We start from the raw sequence: 18,993 nt of genomic DNA, 5'->3' as shown, positions 1-18,993 counted from the left end.
GCTTCCCTGTCTTGCTGTAACTGGAGGTAGGAGCAGGAAAGTTGAATTCATATCCAACTTCCTTATATATAAAGGAGAAAGGACTGAGATGGTGTGAGTGTTTCAAGAGTGTTGGCAGAAGGTCTTCGGCAGAGCGAGAAATGGAAGAAAAGAAAAAGGCTAGAAGGGTGGAATTCTTTCTCTTATACAATCCCATAAACAATGTTAATCAATGTGATAACAGTCATAGCAGGCCTCCCAGCCTACCTTTGGGATTTTCCATTCTTTCTTGTTGGGCATCTGTGTCTTGGCAACACATTTGGTCCAACCTGTAATATACCCTGTGCAGTAATAGGCATTGCTCTTGAACACAAACTGTCCTTTGCACTCTTCACAGGGAAGCAGAGCTCCATAAGCCATCCCATCTGCAACACGGTCCAAAATCTGAAACAATGAAAAAGCAAAAGACGTACATTAAAATGAGTAATGCCCAATGCCACAGATGCCTTGTTCAGAGAATAGGATGTCAAACAAATGCCAACCATAGCTCTCCTCTAAAATTATAGGAGTCACTCCTCTTTGCCCAGCCTTTATTCAACTGACAAGTGGCAGTGGCCAAGAACCCAACAATAACCTAAAGAACAGTTCCCGGGAATGGACTCATCTGTCCCTCACCTTATTGAGTCTTATTTTCTCTTCTGACTAGGAAGGACAGCCCTGGAACTGGATGAAAAAACCTGAGGGGCTCATTTAGATATCAAACTAGAATTTCTCCCAGCTTGCTTTAAGCAAAATGATGTACAAACTATCTTTCAGAGATAAAATTTACAGAAGTAAAATAGCCAACTGGCTTCTGCATGTTTTGCATTACAAATATTATACTACAACCTCCAGCCACATAGGCATAAAAGAATCCCTGTGAAAGATGCACCCATTTCATGCTGGGGATTCTTAAGAAAAGAACCAAATATAAAACTGTCAGCACATCTATGAAGGGAGACACTTGGAATATGTTATTCAATTCTGGCTACCCTTTCAGCAGGGAGGGAGGGGAGATATTGGAAAATGCTTCCGTTGTTTTAAAGTGCAGGAAAAGGTAAAAAAAAATGGGGGGGGGGGAACTGCTGAAATAACTGCCTTGTAAGGAAAGGTTATGACGGTTTTTCTCTTTTCATACTACTAGATTTGTCACTCAAATTAAACCAAATGGTGAGATATTCATGGCAAAGAAGAAGAAAATTTTTTACACATGCATCAGTAACTACAAAATCCTGAAGTACACAGTGGCACTCATTTGGACAACTTTGTTAGCAATATAATCTAATGGTTGGGTTGGCAATATATAAATCATGTAACAATGATGTACCTGTTTCTTTAAAGCATACTGTAAAATGTGATTGGTTGATGTTTTCCTCAATTGGCCATAAAGAGGGAGCCAGAACGACTGTTAGCGCTCTCTCTCTCTCTGTTTTGTCAGATGCTGGGCTGATCTGATCTGAGTGCCGTGAGCTATTGTAAGTTTTGCAACTGCTAGCAAACTTTGAGTACCAGACTGTTTGTATGATTATGGACTATGTTATTGGGATTATCCCTTAACTGAAAGACGTTGATGACTGACTGTCTTATCCATGTATGACTTGGACTGTTTGATGGACTCTGATACCTCTATTTCCATGAAAGTAAAAGCCTATTTAAATTGCAGTGTCTCTGTATGCTGGTTTGTGTGTTCTCCAACACAACTCTCCCAACGCTTCGCTGAACGTACTCGCTCTCCCAACTGGGAGCTTACTTAACAAACTTTATGAAAGAATTTCATCCATGAATAGGGGAATGGCATCAACAGCTTGCATAGTTGGATGGCTGTGTATTCTTCCCAATACCAATGTCTGTATGCATCTTGATATTGTTTGTTGGAAAATCTGGGACGTGGGTACTACACAATGGTTTGCTTGTGTATTTCTTATAGGCATTCCAATAACTAGTGCTAGAACAGAATCTGAATTAAACTGGCCATTGGTATAATTCAGCATGGCACTTCTTACCAGAGAAACACCTGTGGTTCAGGTCATAGCAGTCTGTAGTCACATGCTAATACTACCCCATATCTGCTTATCATCAGAACTATATGACTAAATGCAGCATTATTACCAATTGCATCATGACCTTCATATTCCAAGAACTTAGTAGAAGCATTCAAATGACTGTTTAATAACCCTTTCCGACTTCTTAATTCTATTCTATTTCTGACTTCCCCAAAGTTATTTAAGATACACTTACAGGTAGCCCTTGACTTTCAACCACAACTGCAACCAGTTGTTGGGCAAGACACTGTGACTGCTTCAGTGATCTACTGCAATCTTGGCACTCCCAACTGTGGATAAGCAACCACGTGGGTCATTAAGCAGACAGCAAAAGAGCTGCCTACCAAAGAAGGGCTGGCAGCTCCCCTCCACTGGAGAATGGAGCTGATGCCCTGGGCTGCAGAAGCAAGGCAGGGATCACAAAGATTCCCACTTCACCTCTCCAGCCTAGCACATGAGTTCCCCTTCCCTCCGTGTGCATAAGAGAACTTGTGAACTGGGCTGGGGAGATGAAGCAGGAGTCCCAAAGGTCCACACTTCCAATTCTGTAGCCTGATGGATGGTTTCTGCCCTCAACCCCTGATGCATGGAGGGGAGGGGAAATCTTTTGGCAGGAAGTAGGAGCTGGCGATTTTCTAGCTAGCTTCCTCTTTGAATTTCTGGGGAAGCCAGCAGAGAAGATTGCAAATCACAATCGTGACAACTGTTCCCATGTGCATACAGGTTGCCAAGGGCAAAGGAACATAGCATTTTATGATAACCAGAAATTCTTTAGTGTAAAGCAGTGATGGGCAACCTTTTTGGCGTGGTGTGTCAAAAATCGGCAAAAAATCGAGCATAACTCGCGTTGTGTGTCACTTCGACAAAAACATAATTTTGCGCAATTTATAGTTTAAACTACAAAATATATAATTGCAATATAATTGTATTTAATAACCAAAAACAAATTATTTACATACCTGCTTAGTAACTTCTTTGTTCATCAGTCACTTTTTCAATGCCATTGTAACTCTGGTCACTAAATGTTTTCCCCCTCCTCGAGACTCCTCACTTCTTCCTTCATTCCTCTGCTTATCTACCTTCACCTTATCTGTCTTCTGCTCTTTCCCTCTCTTCCTTCCTTTCTCCTTCCATCCTCTCTTCTTTCCTCACTCACTCCTTCCTCCTTTCCTCTTCCTTCCTCCTTCCATTCTTTCAGCTTCATTTCTTTTGCCTATCTACCTTCTCTGTCTTTCTGCTCTTTCCATTTCTCTCTTCCTCTTCGCTTCTGTTCCTTCCTCCTTCCTCTTCTTCCTTCCTTCTGCCTATCTACCTTCACCTTCTCTGTCTTTCTGCTCTTTCCCTGTCTTCCCCTTTCCTCCCTCCCTCCCTTCTTTCCTTTCTAGTTCCATCTTTTCTTCTTTCCTCTCTCCCTCCCTTTTTCTTTTTCCTTCCTTCCTCTTTCCCTCTTGCCTATCAACTTCATCCTCTTTGTCTTTCTCGCTCTTTCCCTCTCTTCCCTTTTCTTCCTACCTCCTTCCCTCTTTTCTCCCTCCCTTCTTCTTTTTTTATTCCATCTTCCTCCTTCTCCTCCCATTCTTTCTCCTTCCATCCATCTTTTCTCCTTCCATCTTCTCCCCCCTCCCTTCTTCTTTTCCTTTCCCCCTCCCTCCTTCCTTCCTCTCCTTCCCTTTCTCGCACACAGGAAGGGAGGGGAGGCTTTCTAGTCGCTTTCACAGCATAATTTATCTAACTTTTAAAAAACAGTGTGCAAATCAAACTTGAGATTTTCGTAACCTGCGAAGCACCAAGTTATTATCTTCTGTTGTTACAAATTCGCAGCTACTCCATTCTTTCCGATAGGGAACTGCATTTCCCAAGATGCCTCAGGTCCTCAAAGCGCTGAACGCGGTTTTGCAATTGACTCCAGCGAGGCCCGGTAGCCGCCGGCTGGGGTGGCTGTCAAGGCGCTGACAGCGGAGCAGACGCATCGTTTGTTACTGCTTCCAGCAATCGAGACGGACGAGGGAAGCGGCGGTGGCGGACGTCAGCAGCGACTGTAACGACCGCGCGGGCGAGGTGCGGAGGAAGAACGGAAGGTCCCTCCCGCCCGCGACGACGGCTCCAGCCATGGACGAGCAGGCTGGCCCCGGCGTCTTCTTCAACAACAACAACAACGCGCTGCTCTTGCCGCCACCTCCGGGTGGGAAGCAACCACGCCTTGCCAACTCGCTTCCCACCTCAGCACAGGGGCCGCACAGGGGTGGTTGCTTCCCATCCGGAGGTGGCGGCAAGAGCAGTGCGTTGTTGTTGTTGGGGCCAGCCTGGTCGTCCATGGCTGGAGCCGTCGTCGCAGGCAGGAGGGACCTTCCGTTCTTCCTCTGCACCTCGCCCGAGCAGTCGTTACAGTCGCTGCCGACGTCCGCCACCGCCGCTTCTAATTAATATAATTCTCCCTCTCTTTTTCACTCTCTCTCCAGCACACAAACGCAAATGCATAGGGCAGCCCACCTCACACACAGGTAACTCCGGGCAGCTTACAACATTATGATGCACGTTTCCCCATAGGAGAGGAGATGGGGAAGCCGGGGGCCCAGAGATCACCCGGGGGATGCCGAGGATGCCTTACCAATCGAAAGCCGGCATACCTCGTCATAATGGGGGATGGATTTCTTGCCAGGAAACGCGAGGGTTGGACAACGGCGGAGGCTCGGGTTTGTTTTTTTCCCCGGGAATAAAAGTGAACATAAGACTTCTAAATCCCCAGCAAGAAAAGAAATGCAACTGTAGTGGTCTCTCCCCCCCTTCCTCTAAAGAACAAATGTTATCCTGCCGCAGAAGCGAAGAAATCTCAGATTTCGCCCTTCTGCAACAGCCTCCCTCGGGATCCCGCTCCTCCGCTACAGATGCATCGCGTCCCAACAGCGGAACGTCTGGTCACCTTAGGGATGAATCCTGTGCGTCACCCCAAATGGCTACGCGTGTCAGCACTGACACGCGTGTCATAGGTTCGCCATCACTGGTGTAAAGCATCCTTTCTGAGCTGTCATAACTTTGGACAGTCATTAAATGTCCGTATGTTAAAAACTACCTATATTGGCAACAGATTGCCTTTAAGATGCCACCCTTGCTTCCTAATACTCTTTTATCAAAACCATTAAACCCAACCTAGAAAGTTAAATTTCATTAGACCGTAGTCCCTACTTACCAATGGTAATCAGGGTTAGAGCTCAATTTCTACGTGATGCTGTCATAAGATATAATATCATGTGACCATGTTGATTTAGGACAGCAATTCTGGCAGATTTTGTTGCCTTTATTAGGTGAATCATGTGGAGTCACAACATCCCACAATCACAGGACTGACATTTGTAACCCTTGCCAGCTTTTCTAATGACTAATGTTTGTCAGAAGCTGGCAGTGAAGGTCCCAAAAGACAATCAGGTAACTATGAGGCTATTGCGACTGCTACAACTATGAGGAACCATTATTAGTCATTCTTATTCAGCGCTGCTGTAGCTCTGAATAATGGCTGAATGAATGGATGTTAAATTCTACTTGTGTTAATAGGCCCAAGTCATGTTTCTCTGACTGCTTTTATCTTATTAATGAAATGTATATAAGGCCACCACACTTCACGATAACTCTGGGCAGCATGCAACACTAAAACAAAGGAAGATGAATGATGCACGTTTAAAATAGAATGAAATATCCAACAGAAGAAAGGGACAACCTAAGAGGATACAACATAGTCCTATAAGAGACTTGCTACCCATCCTAGACCAAGGCCTTAGGCAAAACAAGTTTTTAAGCATCTTTTGAAGGAGACCATGTAGATCTTTGGGGGCTGCAGACATTCATCTCACTTCAATTAAATTTGCACGAGCATTAACATTTAGAAAAAGCTCAATGTGGATATGTATTACTAATAGCAAAACAGAATAATACCGGGTTTTCCCGAAAATACGACATTTCCTGATAATAAGGCCATGCCACATTTTTCTGGTGGGCAAAAATATAAGCCCTCCCCCGCTCACCAACCTAGCGGTATCCTGAAGGTACCAAGCAGCAGAAACCAGGCCGGGGGGGGGGGGGGGGGGGGAGGCAAAGGTGATCGTGTTGCTTGGTGCCTTCGGAATATTGCTAGGTTGGTGAGTGGCACAGTGCCCAACTGAAGGGGTATGTGTGTTGCTGGGTGGCTGCTCTCCTGCGAGTGGGCTCCCAAAGAGCCAGGCACAGCAGCCACCCGGCAAACCTCCTTTCCAGCCGTGCAGAGTGCCATATACTGACCCAGGGGTATCACCAAGCCATGTGAAGGCCTGTTTGACGCCACCCAGCTCTTGCGGCTTGACGCCTTTGAAATGCCAGTGAATGGCGCTCTGCATGGCTGGAGAAGGGGGTTGCGCAAGCGGCTGTTCTGTTCCCGTGCCTCCCAGGCTCACAATGCCCTGGCCCAGCTCTCCCTGCAGAGCCAGGGCATCTCCGCTGCTGCCTCTGCCATCCCAGCATGGATTTTTCGGCAGCTTCCAAACTGAGTCTTCTGGCAGCGGCCGCTCTGGGCTTACGCTCTATGGTTGTGGATTGGCTGTCGGCAGAGTGTACAAGAGAGCAGCTGCCCGGCAACCCGAAAACAATAAACCGTCCCCCTCATAATAAGGCCCAAACCATATTTTGTGTGTAAAAAAAATAAGACCCTGTCTTATTTTCGGGAAAACACGGTAGATGGAAATGATATGTTAAATTTGATTAACTTTGAGAGGCAAAAGAATATTGTTTATATATTAAGAAAAAATTTAAACTAAGCGGGATAATATAGAATAAAAATAATATGACTGAAAAGTAAAATGGAAATATGATGTAAAATGTAATATGCATAATGGAAGATGTAGAGGGGGGGAAACCATGACAACACTTTTTTTTTAATAAAAGAAGTTAAAATATGTAACAAAAATAAATAAAAAACTTTGTTTAAAAAAGAAAAAGCTCAGTGACTATGTATATGTGTGTTCAAATAGATAAATAAATACAAAATATTTTTCTTTTTTCTCTTTCCTCATTTTCACACAAAATGTCAAATAAAATGGAGCTCAACTCACAGCAGCTTCCCCAGAAGGAACTTCTTGCTTGTTGGCTATCAGGAGCTCCTTCAAGTCATTGGTAGAACAGGCATTCTTCAACTCATCTTTGATATTCCAGATCAGTTCTGTCTGATCCTGTAGGTTAAAAAAATGTGTAAAGTATCACATTTAAGATTTCTTTCCAACACCTTTCTACTAAGAATAATAAAAGGCAGAGGTGACAGGCTTACAGAGCAGACTAAGTTTATATAATTCAGTGCCGTTGTTTGTATTCCTATATGAATATTATTTGGATGATGGTTCAAGAAACAGGATGTAAGAAATTGCTTTTAGATATTTAGAATAACCAGAAGGTTATTTCAGGTTAGCATCTTCTCACTGCGACTTGACTTGCAGTTAAGCCAAGCTACCAAAATATGAGACTGATTCTAAATGGAAGTTGGTAACGCTGTCAGCTCCTTCAGCATTATCACATTCCACTTACTTCAAGCATTCTTCAGGGTCAAATTCAGAATGGTGACAATGCAGAAGAGAGCAGTCTCCATCAAGAAGTCTAATTGCTCTTAGGGTATTCTGATCTCATCATCCAAAGGTGCTTTAAATGAAACTAATTAGTCATAGCAAAACAAACCTTCAGCAGCTTTTCTTGTTTTGATAATTTCTCTTTCTCTTTCTTGGGTTTCTTTTTTGAGATTACATTTGCATCCACCTCATCTCCTTTTCTCTTTCTGAAAAGAAATAATACATAGTGTGCTAAGGAGAGTTATTTCCTCTATTTTTTTTTAACATATATAATATTAATTCGGTATATAGTTGAGTGATTGCACACAGTAAATTTATATAGTGTATATACACAAATATGCATACTTCACAAAGATACCAGCTTTTCTTTTAGAAGCTTAGGATGGTGTACTCTGCCTTTCATTCTGCTTTTCCCAATCCTAACCAGAAACTTACTTACATTGGCTGTCAGTTTATGTTCAATACAAGTATCCATAGCATTTCATTAAGGAACGAGATTACATAGAAGGTTGACTAGTACAAATGCACTGCAGAAACCCTGAACACCAGAAAAAAGGAAACAGATCACCTATATAACATCTTCCAACAAAAATGGGTAAACATTCAATTTTGTCTAAAAGTGTGTAACCACTCAACCCACTACAAACACAATCAATACAGCTATTGTAGGAATAGAGGAAACATTACATAAAGACATGTGCAGTAAAATGCCATGATCCCAGTAGCTGGTTACCTTGAAAATACCTATGAGCTCACCTAATTAGCAGAACCAGATGTGGGAAAAGAGGAAAGGTTACATACAGACATGCGCATTAGACAGCCATGAGCTCAGTAACTCAACTGTTTATTAGAGATAGGCCGTACGAGGGAGTTATGTGGAGCTTCTACTTTGGCTGGGAGTCTGCAAGATTGACAAGGGAAATAAGAGAGAATGTACCAATAAGATGCTGTTGCTATCCCTGCTTTTGCTTTGCTTGTTAAAACTGTATAAAAGCCAAATAAACTCTGCATAAGGCAGACAGACATTTTGGAACCACTGCTGTGATAGATTTCTGAAACCTACAAGCCATGAAAAGGATGATAACATTAGCATACATCAAAAACATCTCAGAAACAACAGACTATTGCAGTCACAAATCATCACTTTACCACAATAAAGTCCTCCAAAATTTCTTAAATATGCCAAAAGATCCAATAGCCCAAGAAGAAAAAAACCAGGAGTGGTTTGCAATGTACAATATAAGGACTGTAAAAGCCACTATGTGATAGACAGGCAGAAGAGCAGCACAGCACATCCATAAAACATCAACTAACATTTAGAGCACCCAATGAAAGCTCCTTATTTCATAACATATGGGGTAGACTCATAGTTTCAACTTGAAACTGTAAGCATGCTAATAAATCAAGTAGAATAAAAAAATGCTAGGGAATTTCTGAAAGCTTTGTATTCAGACAAAACAGCCATTAGTAGAGATAAACTATATTCATCCACCATTCAAAAGACACAATAAAAACACTACAAAGATTAGAATACATCCTCTCCAGCAGCCTACAATCAAACGATCATTGTGGGATATGAGCAAGACTAATTTCTGATGAATTGGACATCTTGTCAATGTTTATATTTTGGATGTACTTGGATACAGGTTGATGCAAACAATGAGAAATAACTTGATGCCGATCCCCCCCAAAAGATATTACATTACTGTCCTTCAAAGAAGCCTCAGCAAATTAAACCACACTGTGGTTTGTAAAACAATGTTTTATGGTTTAGAAAATTGTGAAATTCAGCTAACCTTTATGTAACCACAAACCACCCCTTTCATTTCTAACAAGGTTTTTTTTTTACACATTCTTTTTTCTTCTTCTGTTAGGCAAGATCCCAGCTGTAAAACTGATGGAAACTAGGTCCAGAAAGTGACATCTATCTTTCAGTGTTTCAACCATTACAATAGCAAACTTCCCATCCTGGTCAAAAATTATACAGTGGTGGTGCCAGTACTAAAAGCTTTTCAATTTTGCAAAAACTAACAGATCTAGATTGAGTCTAGGGCCAGATTTAGAGTTATCTGCCCCTTTGGACCTCCATTTCAGCCTGCAACGTGCTGGGCAAGGCCTGCGAAGCAGCATTTTGGCTTGCAATGTGCCAGGCGAGGCCTGCGCAGGCCTAAAGGAAGCTGCAGAGGGGTGCATGCGGCTGAGAGGCTTCTTCTGAGAGGAGACAGCTTGCTAGATCTTTGCACCAGTGATCCAGCGCGGCAGGTTGGGTGGGAAAGTAATTGTGGGGAGCATAAGGTATTTCAGTGGGTTGGGGGGGCTGGGATGGTCTTAGGCAGGTGGTCTGTTCCATCACTAGGCTCCCCCATGGCCTTTCCCACCCTGAAATACCTCATGTGCACTTAACCAGCCTCACATTCGATTAGAGAATGCGTAGGCGAAAGGAGGGAATGATTCCATTCAAGGTACGAGATTAACTCCCATGAATCCTTGTATTACGAATGGAATGAGCAGGCTCCATTACATTCATAACTCAAGGACTACCTGTATTTCTGCCACCTATGTGGTGTGTGTGGTGTGTGTGTATGTTGGTGTTAATATTTTATTTTATTGCAGCAATCCTGAAATAACTCAAACAACTGCTGTTAAAATCTCCTATATGGAGTCATTTTGAAAAAAATCAAAATGGGAAATTCAATAGCATGAGGATTTGGAATTAAATGATCCTAAGGAAAACATTCACTTAATGATCCCTTCAGAATCTCCATTCTATTTTTTTTTCGGTGACTGCCATTAATTTCCTTTCATTCTGTATAAAAATTGGTACATGATCTCCAGGCTCTTAAGTGCCAGTGCAATGGCTTTGTGGAAAGATGCAAGACTTGAGCATTCACTGAGGACTGCACCAGGGCAATTTAAGTAGAAAATTAAGGAATTTGCTTTCTGTTACAGTCTCCTAAAAAAACACACCAGGAGGAATAGAAATAGAAAGCAAAAGAGAATGCAGCATGTAGAGGAAAGTCCAAAAGGATCTGGGAGATTTGTTAAAAAGATAGTCAAATACTGTAATGGATTGTGACTCCTACTTCTCATGCAGTTATAGACGACAGCTTAGATTTTTGTTTCTGCTTAAAAAAACCTTATATAGCATTTTATAAAAAAGCATATTCCAAAGTAGACAACAATTTGCAATAAGTTAAAATAATTTGAAAGTTATTGTATCAGAAAACAACATTAATACATTAATAACAATGGAATAGATCAGGGGTCACCAACCCCCGGTCCGTGGACAAGCACCAGGCTGCCACATGCCAGCAACTGGGTCGTGCAAACAAGTGAAACTCAATCTGTGAGATGCAAGCAAAATGCAAAACCATGCCCCTCAGGTCTGTGGAAAAACCTTTCTCCATAGAACCAGTCCCTGGTACCCCAAAGGTTGGGGACCAGTGAAATAGTTGGGTAACAGCAGAGATTTTAAAAACTCAGATAAACGAGTCCACCTATAGTTTATGCTGAAAGCTAATAAAATTCATGCCAACCGTAACTAAACTGAGACTGAATTCCTCAACACAACTATGCATCAAGAATGCCTCCTTTTTTGTTCCTGCACTATGTGGCACCCTCACAGAATCCTGGGTGCCAAGTTCAAATGCTCCATCACGTATCTAGATCCTAAAATATATACATTTGTGTGTCATTCGAAGAATTTTCTACATCCATTGCAATGTCTTCAGAATAGATGTGACACATTTCTGATCTCTTCAGTAACATAGTCCTCAAATGTTTTTTACCTCCCTGCTGATTCTGGACAAACCTCCAGATAAAATATTGCAATGATCTAGTTGTTTAGAATAGTAAAAAATGAGAAGGAGAAGGAAAAAAAACCCCAGAAGATCTTAAGCTAAACAGAAAACAAATATTTACATCAGCTATCTAGGCAAAAAGGGTATAGCTTATCTACACCAAAGAAACTGTGCTTCCTTCTTGTAGAAAGGAATAGTAGATATAGATATAGCGTAAGTCTTAAAGTAAGCTTGTCAAGGGTTATTTTTAAAAACCCTCTTGCAACAACAATAGAAAACTCTAAGAATTAGAAAATCTCCATCTGCCATGTTGCATTATCATTCTGATAATTGAAAATGTAACATCTTTAAAAGCTTAGTGCATTTACTAGCTAATCTGCAGCTACCTCTCCACAATAGTCACAACTGGAGATCTTCCATAGCCAACGTCAGAAAACACCAGCCACACTGGTATTTTAGAAGTATCTGTCATACCGAAAAGTGAGGATTAAACTAAAGTCAATCCAAGATAGCAAGGAAAGAGGAGGCTTAGCATTACCAAACTGGGAGTTATACACACTAGCAGTAACAATAACATGGGTGAAGGACTGGATAGAGTTAAAGAATAAAAGAATCTTGACCTTAGAAGGCCATGATCTGCAAGCAGGTTGGCATATGAGATGATAAAAATAAAACGCACAAATACTTTCAAAAAAATCTAATTAGAAATGTGTTATTGCAAAACTGGCTCAAAATTTAAAAAAAACACCACTATATGAAAATCCCGAATTGCCTACCCTCGACAGAAAGGACGATGCACTCAAATTTTACAGATATGAATAAAGTGTTGATACAGAGACTTAATTAATGGACAGGAAAATTTAAAAACAATCAAAGAATTGGCAGAACAAAACATGAAAGTTGACTGGCTAACCTACTTGCACATCAAAACTAAACACAATAATGATACTAAATTATACGGCATCCAAATGGAACCACACAAATTAGATAAAATAATCCAAAACTCAGAAGAAAGATGATAGGGAGAATATATAAATTTCTTCTGAAGTATAAATGGAAGAAGAAATTGTGAAAGAACAAATGGTAAAATGGCCACCAGAACTTTAGCTACAATAGTGAATTAGATAAATGGGAAAATGTCTTGGTTTTTGGGGGAAGTCTCCCTTTGGTTTAGGTTGGTAATTGTTTTTCTTTGGAATCTGTTGGAGATTAATAAGTTTGTGAGAGTGTGTAATTCAGTTTTCAGGTGGTCTTTGTTGGCTAGGGGTTTGGTTGTGGAGATGAGCGTCTTGGCTACAGAGTTGATCTGTGCAGGGTGGTGATGGGTTTGTCGTTTAAGTAGCGGTTGGTGTGTGTTTTTTTCTGGTAGATGTTGTGTCCTAGGGAGCCATTGGGTTTTTTGTAGATTAGGACGTCCAGAAAGGGAAGTTGGTTGTTTCCTTCTATTTCCATAGTGAATTGTATTTTGGGGTGCAGGCTGTTGAGATATGTGAGGAAGTTGTCCAGTTTTTCTTTCCCGGGATTACCAGCCTAATCCAATTACCAACCTAATCCAACGGAGGGCTCCCCCCAAAAACCAAGACACAGAACAGGACAACGGCATCACCCTCCTCCCTTACATCAAAGGCACCACAGATAAAATCAGCAAAATTCTCCACAAACACAATATCAAGACAGTCTTCAACACTGACCAAAAAATAGCCAACATCTTAAGAAACCCCAAAGACAAAATCCAGCTAGAACACCAAGGAGTCTACGAAATACCTTGCAAAATCTGCCCTGCAACATACATAGGATAAACGAACAGGAAAATAAATGCACCGCATCGCAGAACACAAGAACGTAGTAAGAAAAAAAAGAAAAAACTTCCTTCCCTTTTCCAGCACCTTAAAGCTATAGGATATAAATTAATTTGAATGAACCAGGTTAATCTCCAAAATAGAACACTTCAAGAGATTATGGAAGCTATCGAAATAGAGAAACACCCCTACAACATGAATAAACGTGATGATACCTCCTGCCTACCAGACATCTGGAAACCAGCCCTAGTCAACAAACGAGCCCCACCCACCACCCAGTCCATTACAACACGAAACAATGGACACATAGCCAGCACCAATCAGCACTAATCTACCAATCATGATACAACCACACAACCATCATTCCACTTACTGAAACAAAGCCAGCACTCCATACACCCCACCAAGATTTTATAGAAAGACAGCAGCTCTGATCACACTTTAAGCCCAAAACCCAGCCTGAAGATGGCGAGTGAGACCTCGCTGAAACGTTGCCAGACAATCTCAATCTTACATGGGAAAAGACCCGAATACAAGACCAGCATATGTATGTATGTATGTATTGTGTCACACCCCTGGTATGCCCAAATATGGGAGGGAGCATACTGCTTCCCTTTTCTGTCTTTCAGCTCACCCTAGGAGCCATCCAGGCAAAGTCATTTTTTTATGTTGCCTTTGTTACATTTGTGTTGTATTTGTGCTGATAAATAAATAAAGGGAAACTAGTATAGATCTATTTCAAGCTATTTAGCTCTTATATATATGCGCATTCAAGAGAGTTTAAATTTATTAGAGGTAATCACCCAATATAGCAGATAGATAGAGGGTTAAAAATGGTGAAACACAAATGAAATATATTAGAAGGGGAAATAACCTAACGAGAATTGTATCGATTTGAAATTGCTATTAGAAAGAACAGGAAGTTCCTGTTTGTATTGTATTGGGTAAATGTAGTGTACGTCTAAGTTCTGTGTTCGTGTATTCTTTATGTTTGTAAATAAAAATAAAAAAATAAAAAAGAAGTATCTATCATACAATGATCAAAATCAAATAGCATGATATGCATCTTTTTTGGCATCTTCTACATACCCTTCAGTCTTGACAGAGGGCAGCTGCTTCTTTAGAGTTTCTTTGTCTTCTGCCTTTAGCTGCGCAAAGCCCTGGATCTGAGAGGCATTAAAGGTAGGAAGAAAACCCAGATCTGTTCTGCGACTACTGAAACAGGCAAGATGGTACCAATTGTCTATCATCCCCAGCTGTGGCTTTTCAGCGAGCACCATTTTCTTTGAGATTCTAATCTGACCCTGGGTAGATAGGAAGAGAAATTAGAAATAAATTCACAAACAAAATTAAACAATTGTCTACTAAGGTTTCAAGCCAGAAATTTAATATTATTTATTTTATTGTATTAATAATAATTCAGAATAATGCAGTTGGAGTTTTCTTTACTGTTTCTGAAAGTTAAAATAAGTGTTTCCAAAAAACACATTAATAGGAACTTTATTTCTGAAATAAAAGTGGGATGAGTCCAGAGGTGGGTTTCTGCTGGTTCGCCCGGGATCTGGCAAAACGTTAGTGGTGGCGGTGGGTGACTCCGCCCACCCACCCAGACAGTTTTGTGTATGCGCAGAAGAGTCACGCGAGTGAGTGATCCGGTAGTAAAATAAATTGAAACTTGGATGAGTCCCTATTCTTGAACATAAACAGATTCTGTCATTCCCAAATAAATTTTTAATTTTTCTCTTACACACACACACACACACACACACACCTCTATTCTTTGTTTCTTTAAACTGAATAGATTGCCAATAGACAGATGGATAGACACTATGTGTTACTATAAAGACTAAAAATTACCCCGTTCCCCCAAAATATTGCACCACAGCAGCAGCCATGAGGTGACCACACTCGCCACCTCCTGCACCTCAAAAATAATAAGACCTCCCCGAAATAAGACCAAGTGCTTATTTCGGGGATCAAAAGAAAATAAGACCCTGTCTTATTTTCGGGGAAACATGGTAGGACGACAAAATTACTTCAGGAATAAGACAGAACTATTAAAATTTCAAGATTTCAGATCACAATATTTCTTCAATGTCAAAGCTTTTAGTTTAGCACTATTTAAGCCATTACATTTAATTTTTAAACAAATTAAATCTAGACCACATGAAATTTCAATTTCTGATCTTGTCTCTTCAATTATTATATAATCATAAATGAATTCAATTAATGTGTTATTCAAGGCACCATATTTAGACCATAATCTAAGATTTAAAGACAAAAATTAAACTTGGGAAGTCTTAAAAATAACTTGATTTTTAAATCCTGATTTGGAGAAATGCTTTCCAGCTTTGCAGACTAGTGCATGGAGGGAGGGAATGGTTCGCCACAAGTGGCAGCAGAAAAACATGCATGCGTTCTCACGCTACTTACGTAAGGGGATATATGCGCATTCGCCCATCGCTTTGGGTGCCCTGGTTTTAAACAGCTCACGGCTTGGTAGTGAGCTGTGGCCTGGGGGGTTGGGGACCACTGCTTTAGAAAACATTTCTGCCATTAATAACAGTGTTTGTGTATCTTTGTGTGAATGTTTACATCCTTATACACAGAGAGCTACCCATATGTTTACCTTTTCTATCTTTTGTTCACAACCTTTGCAAGTACTTCTATTGGATTTTGCATATTCTGCTGCAAAATCATTTAAACTTTTTTCACTTCCGCCACCTCTCTCTTGGCCACCACCTTTGCCTGAAAATAAAAAAAGGAAAGGAATAATTTTTAGGTTCTAATTTAAAAAATCCCCTGGGACAACAGAAATAAGATACATAAATCAGTTAGATTTGCTGAGGAATACAGACTTTTTAAAACTAGTCTAAGAGAGAGAAATTTTTGGTTGCAGTTAATGTTTTCTAGAACATGCAAGAGTGATCCCAGAGTATGACAGCAATAGTAATTCACTGAAACTTACTTCCAAAGAATCTCTTAAGCTATTATATTTTGGAGACCTTCTAACATTTTGATGAAGTCTGCTCTCAGCATAAAAATGACAAGCTCCTAAACCTGCTCAAGTCAATGGTTCACCCAACAGTCTTTTCCCTTTTTATCATCAGTGAATAGCTTACCTGCTGCAGCTCCTCCACTTTCTATGTGTTTTTTAATTTTTTCCTGATCGTCCCAACGGAGTTCTGCGAAGCCATCCAGATCAGCATGGGATAGCAGCTGAACTCGTTTCCAGAAGCAAGAATAGTGGTGCCAATGAGGTACTTTGCCATCAAACATAGGGGACTGAAAAGAAAGAATGGGGGAAGAATCTCAGACATAAAAACTGATACAACAGAATTGGGTTAAGAAGTAGTACCCATACAGTACAATTAGAATCCAGACAAAAAAGTATTTATTAATAAGAGTCACAGTTCCATACACCTTGTATATTTCCCCTCCCTATTTCATACATTTTTCCAGTTTTGCAGATGCTTTGTTTGGGTACAGTCAAATGGAGTGAAGTCAGCTCCAACCCTCCTGACCTGCAAGAGCTTAAAGATCTGGCTTAGCCAGTTGCCTTGGAGCACCAACAGATGGGCTTCATGTTTTGGGTGGCTGATTGAATAACTACAGCTTCCTCCCTCTCCCCCTCTTATCATACCCCCCCCCATCTTTTTAGCTAGGTTGATTTTATAGTATTGTATTTATATTATTATAAAGTATATAGTTTTATTTTTTAATATTGTAAACCACTGAGAGTTACTGTGTGGCAAGATGGGCGGCTAATACATTTTATAAATAAAAAACTTATGCCCATCTATGAGTACTGTTTTCATTTCTATAACATCCCATATGCAGTTATTATCAATAGTTATTATCAATTCAGATTTCTATAACATCCAGAAGTAATTGTGATTCTTTTATTCATTTTGCTTCCTTCTGCTCAGGCTTTAATAAGAATTTGGAGATGTAACACTACTTACACAGAACTAAAGTGTTTGTTTTAAAAATTTGAGCTACAATGAGATACTGGTTAAAAATCTGATTTTTCCCAATCAGTCTCTTCCCAACCATTGCAATGGCAAAGAAATATAATTTAAGTCGGAGTGGTCTTGCAGAATTCAAACTAGATTCTTATGGCCTTTACATGGAGTACCTCCTCACAGTGAATTACAATTAGGCCAGTCATATATTCCTTCAGAGGATAAAGCATGTGCAATATCAACTGGAGATCAGTAGGCACTTTAACAACAACAGAACCTGGATCCCAAGGTTCCCAGAGCCAAAGGCACACATTGTAACATCTTGCCATTCACTTTGTTTCTGGGTACATATTCAAAAAAACCTTGGCTCCTGCACTTGAAAAATCAAAACCACTACTCACATAGTGCGGCACCATAATTTTTTATAGGGATCTATGGAACTCATGCTACTCATCTATCTTGGAACAGCATCCCAGACAGACAGATCTTTGGTATATACATCTTTTACTTTCTGATTACAATGACAGTATCTGCAATATTGTGTCCATTTTTTTTCTGGCAACAATTAGGACACAACCATCAAATAGAGCAGGGGTGTCAAACCCAAGGCTGGGGGGCTGCATCTGGCCAGTGGGGTGCTTCGATCTGGCCCGCAGAGCTACCATGGAAACAGCAAAGGACTGTCCCATGGTGCCTCTGGCAGAAAAAAATGGAGCGTGGGAGGGCCGCAGGTAGCCCTCCGTTTTCGCTGGCAGAGGGTTGCAGGAGGCTGTGGCGCTCAGGAGTCCATTTTCGCTGGCAGAGTGCTCAGGCCACCACAGGCACATTGACATAAATGATATTGAGCTGGCCACACCCCCAAGGTCAATGAAATTGAGTTTGACACCCCTAAAATAGAGTATTGCTGATTACCAAATATTTATTTTTATATACTTTTATATATTATTGTGTATGGATCATTGCTGAACTTCCAGATTAAGAGTACAAGGCATTTAGGGGAAGAAGCCTCTGAATCATAAATATCAATATATCAAAGTGTAATCTAATTTGGCACTCACAGTTTTCTCTTTCAAAAACATTTAATAAAAAACAAAAATGATAAATCAAAACATTTCATAACAATGAAATAAATAAAAGTTACTAGGCAACTGTACAAGTAATCCAGCAAAATGGTTCTGTGATCATCAATTTCCCCCATTTTAATGAAGTTCCACTGTTACCAAGTTTGTTTGCTTATTTGTTTCATAATGCAGTCTTCATTACAGAATGTCATTAACCAGTGAATGGGTGTTCCATTTTGGGGCAGGATTTTTTTCTTGTACTTGAGATGGTAAGGGCCTAGAAAATAACTCAGCATGCACAACTATATCCAGCAGTAGTTTTCTGTAGCAAAGTTCATCTACATGCCAAGAATAAGAAACTTAATCATCTCGCTGTTCTCCTGCTAGTACATCTAAAGCTGCTTGCTCTCTGCCTGACCTACTTTTCTAGGTAAGAAGTTATGAACAAAATGTCTTTGCATGCTCCTCAGAGAATGGAATACAGTATACATTCCACAACAATAGGTTTGAAGACATCACACCATATACTGCTAGTATCATTATTATTCCATTTATTTAATTTCACCCTATTGCAATCAAGTTGCCTTTAGGGAGCTACAAATTGTCAGGATTACCAATTACATTATTTTATTAAATGGAGTCAAATCCACAGGTTTATTGCAAAAATAGTAAACTATCAAGAGATGGAAGGATGCAGTATTGCTTGGCTAAACAAACTCCGCACTCAAT

General features: G+C 40.5%; 1 protein-coding gene across 1 annotated transcript in view; it reads right to left on the bottom strand.

Moving 5' to 3' along the window:
- Positions 1-18,993, bottom strand: part of PARP1 (poly(ADP-ribose) polymerase 1) — a 48,791-nt gene that overhangs the window by 28,410 nt on the left and 1,388 nt on the right. The window contains exons 2-7 of the mRNA XM_032216345.1: positions 16,361-16,523; positions 15,868-15,986; positions 14,328-14,542; positions 7,749-7,845; positions 7,136-7,252; positions 247-423 (exon numbers count right to left, since the gene is read on the bottom strand). Of these exons, the coding sequence (XP_032072236.1) occupies positions 247-423; positions 7,136-7,252; positions 7,749-7,845; positions 14,328-14,542; positions 15,868-15,986; positions 16,361-16,523 (888 nt within the window). The remainder of the gene's footprint in view (positions 1-246; positions 424-7,135; positions 7,253-7,748; positions 7,846-14,327; positions 14,543-15,867; positions 15,987-16,360; positions 16,524-18,993) is intronic.

Source organism: Thamnophis elegans, chromosome 4 (genome assembly GCF_009769535.1).
Source record: "Thamnophis elegans isolate rThaEle1 chromosome 4, rThaEle1.pri, whole genome shotgun sequence".
Taxonomy (NCBI): Eukaryota; Metazoa; Chordata; class Lepidosauria; order Squamata; family Colubridae; genus Thamnophis; species Thamnophis elegans.
The sequence above is the reverse complement of the archived record's forward strand: the minus strand, read 5'-3'. Positions and strand labels throughout refer to the sequence as shown.